This window comes from Bos mutus, chromosome 26 (genome assembly GCF_027580195.1).
Source record: "Bos mutus isolate GX-2022 chromosome 26, NWIPB_WYAK_1.1, whole genome shotgun sequence".
In the NCBI taxonomy this organism is placed as follows: domain Eukaryota; kingdom Metazoa; phylum Chordata; class Mammalia; order Artiodactyla; family Bovidae; genus Bos; species Bos mutus.
Window position 1 is genome coordinate 9,896,973 of NC_091642.1, and position 16,793 is coordinate 9,913,765.

The window sequence follows — 16,793 nt, forward strand, 5'->3', positions numbered from 1 at the left end:
CGTGCATGCCAATGTTCACTGCAGCACTGTTCATGAGAGCTGAGACGCTGAAGCAACCTAAATGTCCATCTACAAAGGAACGGATAAAGATGTGGCACGTGTATACAATGGAACATTACTCGGCCCTTAAAAGGAATGGAAAAATGCCATTTGAAGCATCATGCATGGACCTAGAGAGTATCGTGCTGAGTGAAGTCAGACAGAGAGGAAGAAATATCTTAAGGCATCCCTTATATGTGCAATCTAGAAAGAAATGACACAAATGAACTTAGTTACAAAACGGAAAGATTCACAGACTTATGGTTGCTGGGGGAAAGGGGTAGTTAGGGAGTTTGGGATGGACATGTACACACTGCTATATTCAAAATGGATAACCAACAAGGACCTACAGCACAGCACAGGGAACTCTGCTCAGTGTTATGTGGCAGCCTGGATAGGAGGGGAAGTTTGGGGGAGAATAGGAAAAAAAAACACAAATTCTCTTGATTTTCAAGGCACCCACTGTCTGGACCTCCACAGCCTTTCACTGGTTTCCCAGGAAGAGCTGTGACCTGGGCACAGGGGCCATGGGCAAAGAGCTTGGTGTCACTTTGAAGACAGTGGGACAAACGCATAGGAAGAGCAAAGAAGATTCTGAGGCAGTGTGAAGCTCGTTACTGTTCTGTGGGAATGCCGCAGCCTGCTCTGGGCTCCCAGCTCACTCGGGAAGGGCTGAGTCAGAGGCTCCGTGGCCGGGAAGATTCCGGCAGGCAGCCAGGTTCCTCTTCCTGGCTCAGGGCAGGGCGGTGACAGAGGGCTCCGGCAGCCTATCTGGCTCTGGAATATCAGAGCTTTACTGCCACGTCCTGGAAATGTGATTCCATCCTGGCTGGCATGCCGGCTGCCCCGCAGGCCTCGAATTTTTCCATGGCACCTGCTTATGAGGTGTCTGGAGGAGACGCCACTCTATATTACCTGAGAAGAAGCTGGCAAGGCTGCAGGAGAGGAACGTGTGGGACAGATAAGGAGCGACTGGGGATTACTAGGATTAAAAATCAAGAGAAAAAAGAAAGAAGTGACCTAAATAGCTTTGGGTGTGAGGTGGAATTAAGAAAAGAGAAACGAAAGGAAAAGAACAAAGAAAATTGATGGACACGTGTAAAGCTCCAACAAGCACGCTTAGGGCCAAACAAGCCACAGATGTCAAAACCATGCCCTCTTTCTAGAAAACCCATCTTCGGACTCAGCACCCACCCATATTCTCAAAGAAGTAGGCAGAGCCTCCTCCGTAGCAGGTGGAAAAGAATGTGTTCTTGTGAAAAAATACCTGACGCTTACTGAGTGCTCACGCTGTGCCAGGCTTTGCTCTAGAACTTTACACCTGTTCCTCCTCCACAGCGAAACACAACAGAACCATTATCCCATTTTACAGCCACGGAGACTGAGGTTAAGTCCGGTGATGAGGTCAGACCACGAGCCTTGTTCTTAATTGTAAGGGTGATCGTGGTCCCCCAACAAGTATCCAAATGCCCATCTGGGGCCTCTCTAACCAGAGGTCCTTGGGACGCCCGCCCTGGGTGAGAACCTACCTTGCAGAATCTTCACTGACTCCTTCTCAGGGTTTGCGTTGCCCCGGGCCAGGCCCATCAGGTAGAGCTTGGCCAAGGTCTCGGACTGAAAAAGCTGGGGCTGGTGGAGTTCCCATTTGAAGCCAAGGCATTCGAGAACCACATCTGAGGACGGGAAAAGATCCTGAGCAAAGGGTGTCGCAACGCCCCGACCTGAACACGCTGTCACTCTTTCTCCCGCATCCTCTCTGTCCGTCCCGTTACTGAGCAGACGAGTGGACAGGCAGCCTCGCTGGGCCTTTCAGGAACAAAGCTCCAGCCCCACGGAGCTTCCTGACAGCCAGGTGGATCCGATGGGCAGACTCACAGGGTAACTTAGAAAGTGATAAATGTCCACCAGGGCTGCCGACCAAGAGGGGCACATAGGCTGCCCTCCAACTCGGGGGCTGGAAGAAAAGCTCCATGGGGCAGGGACACTGGCTGCCACACTCTTGGAGTGGGGCTCACCTTGTCTCCCCCATTACGGACTGAGCGACTACCACTTTCACTTTCAATTCTCTGTTTTGGGGGGGATGGAGGGAGCTGTCCTGAGCACGGGAGGATGTTCAGCAGCACCTCTGGCCTCTACCCACTGAATACCAGTAGCCAGTCTCCCACCCCAGAATTGTGACAACCCAGGATATCTCCAGACATTGTCGAATGTCCTCTGAGGAGAAAAATTGCTACCTGGTCCCCTGTTGAAAAAGTACTGGGCTGTCATTGTTTATTTGCTAAGTCGTGTCTGACTCTTGTGTGACCCCATGGATTGCAGCCCGCCAGGCTCCTCTGTCCATAGAGATTCTCCAGGCAAGAATACTGGGGTGGGTATATTCCTCCTCCAGGGGATCTCCTCCTCCAGGGGATCTTCCCGACCCAAGGATAATACTCTTGGCTTCTGCAATGGCAGGCAGATTCTTTACCTCTGAGCCACCAGTGAAGCTGGGCCGTTAGTGCCTTATTATTACCCACCAGAAAGGCAACAGCATTACAGAAAAAAGCCCATATCCCCAGAGAGCAGAGTTCTCATCGGCATTGCTTTCCTCAAGGGAATGGAGGTCATCAGAAAGCCCAAGCTCACAGGGATGAAATGGGCTTACAGTGTGAAGAGGGTTCTTTATGCGGTAGCATAAATAATTTTAAAAAAAAGAAGAAGAGACTTGGCTAGGAAGGCAGATGGAGGATCCAGAGATACCCAGCCAAGTGAGACAGGAGAGGCTGTGGGTAAATGGGGCTCTGAGGCTGCAGTCCTGCATTAGCACAGAGCTGTGGAGAAGGGAGCCACGCTTGGGGTGATCCCTCCAAACCCTAAATCCCAGTGCCGGACAGGACCTGGGGTTCACCAGCCCCACCTCCTATACTTACTGGCTTTGTTATTATTTTGACTGTGTGACCTTGGGCACCTGTTTCCTCTTCCGTTACAATTATTGTTATTCACCAGCTTTACGATGTTGTTCGGTGCTGGGAGTCGAGAACCTGGGTTTTCATCTCAAATCTTGGGTCACCCTAGGTGACAGACTGGCTCTGCTGGATTAGAAGGAACTTTCCCCCAAGACAAGATTGCAGAGAAAGGGCAGAACTGCAGATAAAGAGTGTCCCCGCCCCCCCACTTCTGCTTTCAGGCTGGCAACGCAGGGCTGACAACACAACCCGTCTGGAACTCTTTCTCCCGAGTCTGGAGACAGCCTCACAGTACTTCTCACCCCCCTCCCACCCCACCATCAACCAGAATTGAAAGGTAAAAAGAAATCGATGAGCCTCCACTGGAGAGGGAGGCTGGCTCTGACCTCAGACGGCCATGCTGTGGGGTGGGGTTTATCCCTAAAAGCTCCACCAAGGAGCTGACTGTCCAGGCCCCTCGTGGAGCTCAGTGGGACTTTCCCAGCTGGACAGACCCAGTCTGATGCCTCATCCTACTGCAGATTAGTCCTCTTGGATGAATGCAGATGTGGACATCCAAGTGTGACTGCTTAGAGCCCCGAGGGACCCAGAACAGCTGCCCCGGGCTGGATGAGCCTCTGCTTCGTCTTCCAATCCAGTCTACTTAGTAAACTCGGCAGGTCTATATTCATCACGGCCATTAGCATATGAAAATGTGTTTGCCAAGCTTGATTTCATTCGTTGTGCATTTGGGAAATAATTTTGATGGCACCTATTTACATGTTGGGAATTCCCAGTGAAATGAAATGAAGTGAAAGTCATGTCCAGCTCTCTGCGATGGCATGGACTATACAGTCCATGGGATTCTCCAAGCCAGAATACTGGAATGAAGCCTTTCCCTTCTCCAAGGGATATTAGTGGTAAAGAACCCGCCTGCCAATGCAGCAGTCATAAGAGATGTGGGCTCCATCCTTGGGTCAGGAAGTCCCCTGGAGTAGGAAATGGCAACCCGCTCCAGGATTCTTGCCTGGAACATTCCATGGACAGAGGAGCCTGGCAGGCTGCAGTCCATGGGATTGGAGAGTCGGACACAACTGAAGCGATTTAGCACACGTTACACGTGGGACATTGTGCAGTCAGCAAGAACAGAAGCTTCCAGACTAGTGACCTGGCCACTGGTTTTCTTCCACAGAGACCACATGATGCCTCTGAGATTAGCAACGTTCTGAGGAGTTCACTGGTGACAGGAACTCACCTGCCTCTCTGCTTTGGATGGTCTTGTTCTTCAAATTCTCAGGGAAAATCTTCTGAATTTGTGAAATGCATAACCTCAAGAAAAAAAATACAAACACACAAAAAATCCAGGAGTTAACACTGACATTTTTCTTGATCTGCAACAAGTTATCATTCCAGTGTAAGCATCCCTAAAGCATTCCTGAACCAAACTTATCACCTCTCTCCTGTTGGGACAGTTTCCTCAGGTCCCCAGGGGTCTACCAGTCTGACAAACTGTAAGCTCTGTCTGATGACCAGCTCAAATCACTCATTCCTGTTGTCAGTTTGTGAGCATCCTTACCACGGACGTATGTGAGGTTACATCTGGATGCTGAATGACACCTCTTTGGGTAAGTGTCTAAAACAAAGCCTAGCATATAGTAGGTGCTCAATAAATAACCGCTGGAGAAAGGAAGAGAGGGTTCTGCACATGTCTGGGAAATTAACTCAGCAATACTTCTGGTTAGCGTCATGCATGCCCCAACGTGTCCACCATCAAACTCAAAATCTTCCCAAGGGAGTTTCCCAGTAGCCTAGCGGCTAAGATTCTGGGCTTTCACTGCCATGGTCCTGGGTTCAATCCCTTGTCAGGGAACAGATCCTGCAAGCTAAGCAGCATGGCCAAAAAATGAAGAAGAATCCACCCTGAGCCAAACCCCAATCCTCTGCCAGGATATAGCACCACCCGCCTCCAGTTGCCCAAGCCAGTATCCTGAATGTTGTCTCACCTGATCATTTGCCCAGATCTAATGGAATGTCTTTTGAATTCATCCATATCTCCTTGGGTGAATCCTTGCCCTTGTTACTGTGACCTTCATCCAAGCCACCAGTATCTCCCCAGTCGCTGCCAGGTACCAGGCATCCATCTGGTGCCCTCTGATGCACACCGCACGCTGCAGCCTGACCATCTGAAACACCAGTCTGATCTTGCCTCTCTCCTGCTGAGAATCTTCGATGTCTCCTCCATTGTTCCCAGGGGCAAGCCAGCCCCGGTAGCGTGGCTAACCAGCTTGTGCCTGTCTCTGCAGCCTCATTTCCCTGCACTGCCTGCTCCAGCCCTTCTCAAGAGTCGGAACCCAGCGCCTCTTGCTTCCCATCTGTGGACGCATAGCTCCCTCTCCTTCTCAGTGGACGAACGTCCACTCGTCCTCCAGATAAGCTTAGTGTTTGTTTCCTCTGGGGAGGCTAGGTGGGAAGCCCTAAACACCGCCTGTCCTGAGATTTCCCCCTGTTAAAACTCCTTCTGCAGGGTCTTCTAGTTACCTATTTCCCCACACGCCCTCTGGGTTAGACTCCGCAGCCTTTAGAGACAAAGTCGGCGTTTTATTTACTGCTGCAGCCCAGGACTCTTGCCTGGAAAATCCCATGGATGGAGGAGCCTGGTGGGCTGCAGTCCATGGGGTCACTAAGAGTCGGACATGACTGAGCAGCTTCACTTTCACTTTTAACTTTCATGCATTGGAGAAGGAAATGGCAACCCACTCCAGTGTTCTTGCCTGGAGAATCCTAGGGACAGGGGAGCCTGGTGGACTGCCATCTATGGGGTTGTGCAGAGTTGGACACAACTGAAGCGACTTAGTAGCAGCAGCAGCCCAGGCAAGGCCATAATGAATGTGCTCGATGATATCAGGGATTGGGTGGTGACAAAGATAAGACTCTTTCCCCTCAACACTAGATTCGTCCCACTGAGCAAGGACAGGCAACAAAGCTGGAGTCACACATTCACAGTCATTCCAAGAAATCCAACCAGCCAAGGAACACTCGCCACAATCCAGCCAGGGTCACCTTTGCCATGCTGTTTTCCCGTGATGCCGGAAATCTTGGTGGACCAGGGTGTCTGCAGGAGGGCTTGGGTGGGGGAGCCTGTGTACAGAATAATATTGACCACATGCTGCCATTTCCAAGCAGAAATGATGATTGCAAGTGACTCAGCCTCAGGAAGGCAGTGGGAGCTAGACTTGTTTATCCCACAGGAGCAGGGGGACTGACCCAAGCCAGACTCCAAGCCCCTAGTGGCTTGGGTCACACATCTGGCAATGGCTGGCTAAGGTCAGGAGTTCAGGCTGTGATCTCAAAATGGAGCAACAGATTTTGGAAATAATGGGGCAATGGCCATGAACTCAACTATCCTCAACAAACATCCGAGTCATCGGTTGAGCCAGGAGACGCCAGGCAACAGAAGTAATCCCACTGCCTTTTCCTGGTGTCTTGGCTGCTTGCCAAGATAGATCATTTATCCCGCAGGCTCTGCAGCTCCCAAAGTTGAGGCTCATTTCAGGCTCATCGGAAAAGCTGATGGAACACATGGCATCTGTGAGTTGTCCTCTTCACTCTGTGGGACTAAGTGGCCTGGGATGAAGCAGGATGTTGGGAACATGCTGTAAATCTGGGGCTCACTCCCAAGACAGAGAAATGAGAGAAGAAAAGGTGGGGGGACACTTTCCTGGCAGTCCAGCTGTTAAGACTTTGATTTCTAATACCGGGAGTGTGGGTTCGATCCCTGGTCAGGGAGCTGAGATCCTACATGCTTTGGGGCCAAAAAGCCAAAACATAAAACAGAAGCAATATTGTAACAAATTCAATGAAGTGAAGTGAAAGTCACTAAGTTGTGTCCGACTCTTCTGCTACCCCATGGACTGTAGCCTGCCAGGCTCCTCTGTCCACCGGGATTCTCCAGGCAAGAATATCGGAGTGGGTTGCCATGCCCTCCTCCAGGGGATCTTCCCAATCCAGGGATCGAGCCCAGGTCTCCCACATTGCAGGCAGATTCTTTACCAACTGAGCCACCAGGGAAGCCCAAGAATACTGGAGTGAGTGGGTAGCCTACCCTTTCTCCAGGGGATCTTCCTGATCCAGGAATCAAACCAGGGTCTCCTGCATTGCAGGCAGATTCTTTGCCAACTGAGCTACCAGGGAAGCTCTAACAAATTCAATGAAAGACTAAAAAGAGAGAGAGAAGAAAAGAGGAAAGTCTATTAAGTTTCTCGAAGACAAAAAGACTTCCTGCAGCTGACCACCCAAAGGGCTTCTGACTTGATACCTTTGACATGCAAAAATGAAGGGGAGTGAGTGTTAGTAGCTCAGTCATGTTCAACTCTCTGTGACCCCATGAACTGTAGCCTGCCAGGCTCCTCTGTCCTTGGAATTCTCCAGGCAAGAATACTGGAGTGGGTTGCCATTTCCTTCTCCAGGGGATCTTCAACATGCAAAACTCCAATTTAATTTTCTGGGAAGAGTAATGCAGACCTTGGACCCGCCTCTGGGACTCAGTGCTTCCCTTCCTAAGAGGGAAACCGGGACCACGTGGTGGTCGCTAGGGGCATAAAACGGCTGGTTCTTGGTACACTTGGCGCTGAGCACTCAGTTCTCCTATCAGCGCTACCCCATGGATCATGGTCTCTGGTCCACCTCTCCCAGAACTGCTCTCTGATAAAAACCGATGGGTCCCTTTATATCCTTGGCTCTTAGAGTGGCCTCTTCCCACTCTCAGAGTGGACTCGGCACTGAGATCAGAATGGGAGCAAACATGAGGCAGGATCACCTTTTCCCAGTGTCAAAGCCCCCTAAGCCTCCGGGGAGAGGTCCTTCCTCAGCCGTACTTCTTCATCCTGGATCTCTGGGTTCAGATGTTAGCTGTGTCCATACATGCCAAAGAACCCCAGGGAAACCGCATGACACGTGTTAATTGGGTATTTATTTCCCAGACTCCGTTCTAAATTCTCACTAAATTATGTCGCATAAATTCCCACGACAACCCTGTAAGAGAGCATCCCCAATATGCAAATAAAGAAACTAAGGCACAAAGAGGTTAGGCTGTTGGCAAGGAGCCTCATCTCTCAGGTTTCTTCTCCCCGCAGTCCACACCCCAGTCCCAGTGGAAGGAAGCATAATGAAGAGCCAGAAGAGACAGAGAGATGGAGTCGTTGGCATCTCTGAGTGATGGAGCCAAAAGCTCATTGTGTCACAGAAACCCACAGACCCAACCACAAGTACTGGCCAGCTGGGCAGAACCCAGGGCATTGACCTATGAGAGGCACAATTACATTTCTGAAATAAATGCGAAGCTGGGAGCTAGTTAACTCAGCTTTCCACTGCCAGTGATCTGCTTTACAGAACTTGTGAAATACGGATTGATCCAGCGCCTGTCAAAGTCAACAGCGCCCCCAAGTGGGAGAAGCAACAATAACAGCATCGGCGCCGAGAACAGGATTGCTGGTGGGGGCGGCCTGAGGGCTAGGGGGCAAGTGCCCAAGGACGTGTGTGTCGTGAGTACCGTTCAGGACTCCACCCTCCCCGTATCGATCTTGTTAGCTGACAAGTCTGAACGTGCAGAAGGGTTACCAGAATAAGTCCTTTATTTTATTACCTAAATTAAACAAAACCTTTGTTAGGCTCTCCAAGTTTATGTTTCCCACGACCACAAGGAATAAATCCCCACTGAGGAAATAAAGAAGATGAAATTTTGTGTTTGTTAAAGAAAAGCAGTTCCTCCCACACTGTAGTGGACTGCATCCATGGCCCCAAATACACAGCCTTTTCCTGCAGGAACTCCAAAGTGTCTTTCCTGCCCCTTGACTTTGATTTTGATTATGTGACTTGCCTTGGCTGATGGGATGTTAGCGGACATGAGGTGGCTGAAGGTTTGAACAGCACAGGTGCAACTGGGCTTGCCCTCTTACCCTCTGCTGTCACCACGACAAGGACATGCCCAGGCTAGTCGACTGTCTCAGGAACACGACAAGGGGCTAATGGAGCAGATGAAATTCACAGTTGAGCTGAGCCTATGTGGACTGAGCACCTAGGTGCTCTAGGCCTAGGTGATCGCCTAGGTGGGACACCAGTCATTGGCTGACAGAGCACAGGGCTGACATTCCCCCAAATCGAAGGCCAGGATTAGTACTTAAAACTGCTGCTCAGGCTATAAAGATACATCTCTATTCATTGAGCATCTAACTATTTGCCAGGAACAACACTGATCATTTTCAGTACACCATCTGATTTAATCCTCCAGCTTGCTCTTCAAGTGTGTGTGTGTGTGTGTGTGTGTTGGTTGTTCAGTTGTGTCTGACTCTTCGTGACCCCATGGATTGTAGCCCTCCAGGGTCCTCTGTCCATGGAATTCTCCAGGCAAGAATACTGGAGTGGGTTGCCATTCCCTTCTCCAGGGGATCTTCCCAACCCAGGGATCGAACTCATGTCTCCTGCATTGCAGGTGTATTCTTTACCATCTGAGCCACCAGGGAAGCCTTAAATCTACAACTCTTCAAGGGAGATGATATTATCACCATTTCACAGATGAGGAAACTGAAGCTCAAGGAGGTTAAGCCACTGGCTAAAGGTCACAGAAAGAGTGAATGTAGGAGAAGGAATTTCAACCCTGTCAAATAAGACTGCTGTGGTGATGCTAGTGGTAAAGAACCCGCCAAGAGCCCGCCTGCCAGTGCAGGAGACATAAGAGATGTGTATTCAATCCCTGGGTCAGGAAGATCCCCTGGAGGAGGGCATGGCAACCCACTCCAGTATTCTTGTCTGGAGAATCCCATAGACAGGGGAGCCTGGTGGGCTACAGTCCATAGGGTTGCCAAGAGTTGGACACAACTGAAGCAACTTAGCATAGCACAATAGTCCTAAAGCCCAGCACCAATGGCCATCACCCCCAGGCCACCACCCCCAGCTTAGCTAAGTGCCAGTGGCCACCACTCCCAGCTTAGCTCAGCGATTTCGCAAACCGAGTCCCAGAGACCTCTGCCCCTCTGGCCCAGTCACCATCCTCAGGTTTCTGGATCAGTTTGCCTATATTCCCAGGCCCAGCTCCAGCTCCTGGCCCTGGCGCTAAGGAACACAACAAACTTTGGCAAAAATCCTAAGATTTCTTCAGGGCTCTAACCAAACAAAATATAAAATAAATTCAAATTTGTTTAAGGCCATGAGTAGCCAGTGCCAAAAATAGCAACTCATAGCACTCAACTTTTTTTTTTTTAAGCTGGGTTCATCCGAGAATTTGGAGACCAAATCCAGATGGGTTTCGGTTTATTCACGTGTGCAGTACCATCATCTGTGGGGTGGGGGGCAACAGAGAGAGGCTGGCTGGTGGGTCTAGAAAGAGAAGACGTGGCTACTTGCTCAGTAAACGTGGAACCAGGAGCTCTTCTGGGCCAGGTGCTGCCCAGGCACAGCCCACACTCAGGTAGATCGAACTGAGTGCTCACAAGGCAGATGCCACCGGTCCAAGGAAGTAGCAGCAGCCAGGCAGGTCCAAAGGGCCAAGGAAATGAAGTGTTTCTTTGGCAAAGAGCTCCAGCTCTGCTTCCCCAGGAAAGGCAGGAAAGAACTTGTAACCTAGAGAAGTGATGCTCCAAGCCATCTGCTTAGAACACTCTGGGAGGGACCAGGGAGCCGGCTTCTCCCCCTGCTGGACATGCATGTTCCTGGGGATGCGAGTTCAAACTCTGAGCGGGGCCATCTCGCTGTGTTTGTCAAGAATCCAATTGATAAACTCAGAATCCTCTTAGGGTCCAAAGTTCCCAGTACAAAGGAAAATCTGGGGAAAAAAATTCTCCGTTTCTCTGGACTTTTATCACCACCCACAGACGTTCTCAAAGGAAGTTGTCACCCTGACCCTGTCCATCCTTAAGGGCTGGTCCCAAAGGCAGCCTTTTTGCAAATACCCAGGACAGCCCACCTGCCCAACCAGTGTGGCCCAAGTACTGGGCACTTCCCAGAAGGGCAGTTCACCCTGCCGTGGGCCTTTGAGCTTCCTACCTGTCTGGGTTCTTCAGAACTTCATCAAAGTCTATGTTGGCAGCCTTGCACATCTGGGAGAGCCCCAGCAGGTCTCCCGAGAAAGGCTGTCTGGGGAAACGCCACCGGTTGGTTGAGCCAGCGATTCGGCGTTCCAGCCGGGGTTTCTGCTGCTTGGGAAGCAAAGAAAGAGAGAATGTCTTTTTCTTTTAACCTCTCATAAATACCAGATTTTCCAAACTGTACAACAGAAAGGAAATTTAAGACAAAATTTAAAGAGCTGGTTAATTTTCAAAGCTGGCCAATATTTCTCCAGAGTCACATTCTCAAGGCAAATCTACTGCATTTAGGAAACAAGACTTTAAGCCACAAAGTAATCTGGAATTTAGCATCTGGGGCAGGAGGTGCCAGGGAGAAAGATACCAAACTTAGGAGATCTGGGGCAGAGACTTTTTGTTTTTTTAATTGCACTAAAATACACAAAACGTCTATTTTTGTTTTGTTTTTTTAATGCTGAAGCTCCAATACTTTGGCCACCTGATGCAAAGAACTGACTCAGTGGAAAAGACCCTGACGCTGGGAAAGATTGAAGGCCATTTCTCTGGACTTTCATCACCACCCACAGACATTCTCAAAGGAAGAAGAAGGGGACAACAGAGGATGAGATGGTTGGATGGCATCACCAACTTGATGGACATGAGTTTGAGCAAAGTTCGGGAGTTGGTGATGGGTGCTTTGATCCCTGGTTGGGAAGATCCCTGGAGAAGGAAAAGGCTACCCACTCCAGTGTTCTGGCCTAGAGAATTCCGTGGACATCCATGGGGTCACAAAGAGTTGGACATGACTGAGCGACTTTCACTCACAACCATGACAACTATGCATTCAGACAATGCAGAACGTTGTCATCACTGCAGAAGCAGGCTTTCTGCTTATTGAGTCATCCCCTAATTCCCCCCTCTCCCACTCCCTGGAAACCACTCATCTGCATTCTGTCTCTATGGATTTCTTGAAATTTTATATAAATGGAATCCTATAATAGTGGCCTTTTATGTCTGTTTTTTCCCTCGGCATGCTTCAAGGTTCAGCCACGTGCCAGAATTTCAGTCCTTTTGACACTCCATTGTGTGGACAGACCACCGTTTGTTTGTCCATTCATCAGCTGATAGAATGATACTTGGATTGTTACAACCTTCTGGCCACCGGCAGTAGTGCTGTGAACATTCATGTATGCGTTTCTGTTTGAACACCTGTTTTCAGTTCTTTGGGTATCACCCCAGGACCGGAACAGCTGTGTCACTGGGCAGAGACTTTTCCTTAGACATCTTCTTGAGGGCCTAGGATTCAGCAATTTCCTTAAGGAAGCCGTCCCAATAATGCATGGATGTAAAACCTCAGGTGTGGCGGCTCAAGGAAACTTATCCAGGACAACTGCACCACGAGAGACCCATAGGAATGGGTGAAATTGATTCTAAGCCACACCAGGTACCAGCAAGGTGGTGGGGAGGCAAGGGACCACGGAACGGAGGATCTGATTTCAAGTCTTGTTTCTGCCATGAACTAGTTGTGTGACCTTGGGCAAAGTATTTGCTCTTTTCATCCTCTTAGGCCTCATAGGTTAAATGGGAATAATGCCAATGATAATGAGGATGAAGGTGACTATGAACCATGAGGATGAACATGCTGTTAAAATGATAAAATAAAAGTTTGGGAACTCTGCTTTAGTATAGCGCCTGGAATATGGTGGATGATTTTGGAGTCTGAATCTAGATACAGCCCTGCTAAAGTGTGAACAGTGGTCTCTGACCGTGGGGCTCCAAACACACGCCCCCCCGCCAACCCCCGCCACCAGCAGAGTCAGCCAATAAAGCCTGAGGTCCCTGGGGGTGTGGGACCATCCCCCTGAGGGAACCCAGTGGCACACCTGTCACCCAGCGCTTCTGTTCCTCACCATCGCCTGCCCTCCGTGAAACTGAGCTGCTTACCGGATTCAGCATTTTCATGAAGGATCCCGGAGATTGCACAAAAGAGAAGCACCTGGAAGGTGAAAGAGGCAAATTTTAAATTTTCAAAAAACTTCCAAAGGGTGTTTTCAAAACATTATGGAGGAGATTGGCTCAAAGAATCTTTATTTTGCCACAAAAGGAATGAGTAAGCCTCAAATGTGACTGAGTGATCAAATCAAGTGAAAATCTAATTTTTGAAGGTACATTAGTAGAAAGATGATTCCCTGCTATTGTGCAGGGAAAGTGGCTCAGATAAAGCAAACTAGGAGCTAATCCACAATTTTCCACTCTTTACCCAGGTGATGGGAACCAATGGAGACCTATATGTGGACTGATCATGTAACCTGTCATTCAGATCAGGGCACTAAAAGGGGTGATATTAACAGTTACGTCTGGACAGTATACGTTGGCCAGCGCTGTCCTGGAGCGTTAGATTGGAAATAAAGTGCACACTGCGGGGAAGGATAGTGGGGAAGAGACAGGGAGTTTGGGAAGGTCACGTATGCACTGGTATAATTAAAATGTATCCAACAACGACCTACTCTTTAACCCAGGGAACTCTACTGGATGCTATTTGGCAGCCTGGATGGGAGTAGGGTTGGGGAAGAATGGATACATGTATCTGTATGGCCGAGTCCCTTCCCTGTTTATCTGAAACTATCACAACATTGTTTGTTAATCAGCAGTACAAAATAAAGCATCTTTTTAAAAAAGAAAGAAAGTGCACAGCGAGTGTAATGTGCTTGAATCATCCCCAAACCACCACCCCAGTCCATGGAAAAACTGTCTTCCATGAAACTGGTCCTTAAGGCCAAAAAGGCTGGGGACCGTCGCCTTAACGGGTTTTGAGGGTCAGTTCCTGGGTCACTCTAATCGGCAGGAGCTACCTGCGAGGGTGCCTGAGCTCTCAGACCCCTCCTGCCTCCCAGCCCAGACCCCCCGAAGCCCTCCTCTGCCAGCTGACCACATGGAACCAAGTCCAAGCAGTGCCCATCACTCGGGATGTCCTCTGTCTCCAACACGGATGGAAGTACCAGCGATACCTGCTGTCCTGAGGCTCCTTGGCCCCCGAGGGTGTGCTGACGGGGGAGCTAGCGGAGCGGAGGCACTCTTGTTACGTCGGTCTCTGAACGACAGGACAGCTGATGGCCCTTCACCTTCTGGGGCTGAATGCTCGGAGCGCTCATGACACGCGGGGCTCACTCTTTTCTTCCTGAGGGCAAGGAGCTTTGGCAGGGGAGCCGGCCTTTGGTTTCCTCGGGTCTTTGTGGGCACCATGGCAACATCAAGGAAGGTTCTGAGCACTTCCTGTTCTAGGCTCAGTCCCCTTGCAGGCTGGGGGCTGTGGGAGGGATGCAGTCTTACAGAGACCAACTGGGGTGCCACCGACCTCCACCTCAATCGCCCTCCTTAGGCGTGCAGTGTCATTACTGTTTCTATGTAGTGCCAGGCTTCTTACAGTGCCTGGGGGAATGCAACACTTTAAAAGGGGCCCACGGTGAGAACCAACCCCCAAATCCTCAGGCCTCATCTGTAACGTAAGATTAGACTAAATGGTAATGATGACCCTGTAAGCGAGACAGCAAAAGAGGCACAGATGTAAAGAACAGACTTTTGGACTCTGTGGGAGAAGGCGAGGGTGGGATGATTTGAAAGAATAGCATTGAAACATGTATATTATCATATGTGAAACAGATCGCCAGTCCAGGTTCGATGCATAACACAGGGTGCTCAGGGCTGGTGCACTGGGATGACCCTGAGGGATGGGATGGGGAGGGAGGTGGGAGGGGGTTCAGGATGGGGAACACATGTACACCCATGGCTGATTCACGTCAATGTATGGCAAAACCACTATAATATTGCAAAGTAATCAGCCTCCAATTAAAATTAAAAAAAAAAGATTAGACTAGAAGGTTCTCATATTGCTCCCAGCCTTGACACTCTGGGGAGCTCCTTTCCTAGCTCTAGTATCCAGAAATGCTTGGACAGAAATATTTAAACAAAAATTGGAGTGTTTTATATTATTCAACAGAGAAGGCAATGGCAACCCACTCCAGTACTCTTGCCTAGAAAATCCCATGTACAGAGGAGGCTGGTGGGCTGCAGTCCATGGGTCGCCAAGAGTCGGACACGACTGAGTGACTTCACTGTCACTTTTCACTTTCATGCATTGGAGAAGGAAATGGCAACCCACTCCAGTGTTCTTGCCTGGAGAATCCCAGGGATGGGGGAGCCTCATGGGCTGCCATCTATGGGGTCACACAGAGTCGGACCCGACTGAAGTGACTTAGCAGCAGCATATTATTCAAAGCTGTGCCTATGACTTACTTTGCTGGTAGATGATGTTTAATCTGCTCTCTCTGAGAACTGTCTAAAAGTTGGGGACAAGGCTGAGACCCTTCATTGCAGGGGTCAAAGTGGAATCTCACAGTGTTCTTCTCGGTGCCTTGGTCTGTGAAGCCTGTGAGGCGGGGAGGTGGGACCCTCCTCTATCACACCTGTGAAGCCTCGCCCATCGAAGTCCTGGACCTCCACCCCAGGGCTCATCGAAACGCCAACAGTAAAAGGGGCCTGGAGTTAGTGCAGCTCGTTAAGGCCTGAGGGTCTTCAAGCACAGCCTCTTCTAAGTCACATAAATTATACAGCAAGATAGGAGAGTAGCTACTCTGCTGCTGCTACTGCTGCTGCTGCTGCTAAGTCGCTTCAGTTGTGTCCGACTCTGTGCGACCTCATAGACGGCAGCTCACCAGACTCCCCCGTTCCTGGGATTCTCCAGGCAAGAACACTGGAGTGGGTTGCCATTTCCTTCTCCAATGCATGAAAGCGAAAAGTGAAAGTGAAGTCACCCAGTCATATCTGACTCTTCACATCCCCATGGACTATACAGCCCACCAGGCTCCTCCGTCCATGGGATTTTCCAGGCAAGAGTACTGGAGTGGGGTGCCATTGCCTTCTCCGGTAGCTACTCTACCTACTGGTAACTGTGCCCTAGGAACTATAACACATTTGATCAAGGAGAGGCATCTCCGAATGTACTTCCCTCTTCACCCTCAGCTCTGTGGTTCTACCCCCCTGATACCCACTTCCTGCTGTGCAGTCAGTGACAGAGGAGTGTCCGCTGGGGGCTTACACACCCCTGTGTCCCCCCAGAGCCCAGCACCAAACTCGGCCCCTGGAACATGCTCAACAAACGTCTCAGCTTGGATAACTGGAGGAACCAGTCCCTACCCACCGCTCTGTCTTTGCACATGGATGAGCACTGTGTGTGTGTATGTGTGTGCGTGTGCATTTCTCTGTGGGTCAAGGTTCCATCTCAGCAGAAGTTTGTCTGCAAATAAGCAGATTCACTCCCTCGCTGTGGCTCCCTTTTATCCACCCAGCTTTCTCCAGTCACCTGTCCCTGGAGTGCAGGGCCCCATGTAAGATTTCAGTTTAAGTTTGAAAGATCTAGCAATCCCATTCACTCCACTATGGGCCACACTCCCCGATGCTCTCAGGTACCACTTCTTAGGGCACAGAAAACAGGCCCTTGGGCGCCCTCTGGTGTCCACTCTAAGAAAGCATCCCAGGGTGGCGCACTTCTCTGTCCATTAACAGGAACCCTGGCCTTGGCTGTGTACATCATTTCCTCCAGTTCTAAGCTCGAGCATCCAGCCTAACAGCTCGTTCTAAGCTGAACGTCCTTTTTACATACATCTCTCCACAAATCTTGGGAGCTGAGTTACTAGCCAGAGTCAAAAACAACAAATACAAATAAATGGAAATGCTGCCCCAGCATGCTTTCCTAAGGGCTTCAGACGGCAACCGAACA

General features: G+C 49.9%; 1 protein-coding gene across 1 annotated transcript in view; it reads right to left on the minus strand.

Annotated features, from left to right (window-relative positions):
- BTBD16 (BTB domain containing 16) overlaps positions 1 to 12,979 on the minus strand; it is a 51,519-nt gene extending 38,540 nt beyond the window's left edge. Inside the window, exons 1-4 of the mRNA XM_070363952.1 lie at positions 12,962 to 12,979; positions 11,001 to 11,149; positions 4,219 to 4,292; positions 1,569 to 1,712 (exon numbers count right to left, since the gene is read on the minus strand). Coding sequence (XP_070220053.1) covers positions 1,569 to 1,712; positions 4,219 to 4,292; positions 11,001 to 11,149; positions 12,962 to 12,979 — 385 coding nt within the window. The remainder of the gene's footprint in view (positions 1 to 1,568; positions 1,713 to 4,218; positions 4,293 to 11,000; positions 11,150 to 12,961) is intronic.
- Between the last annotated feature and the right edge of the window lie 3,814 nt (positions 12,980 to 16,793).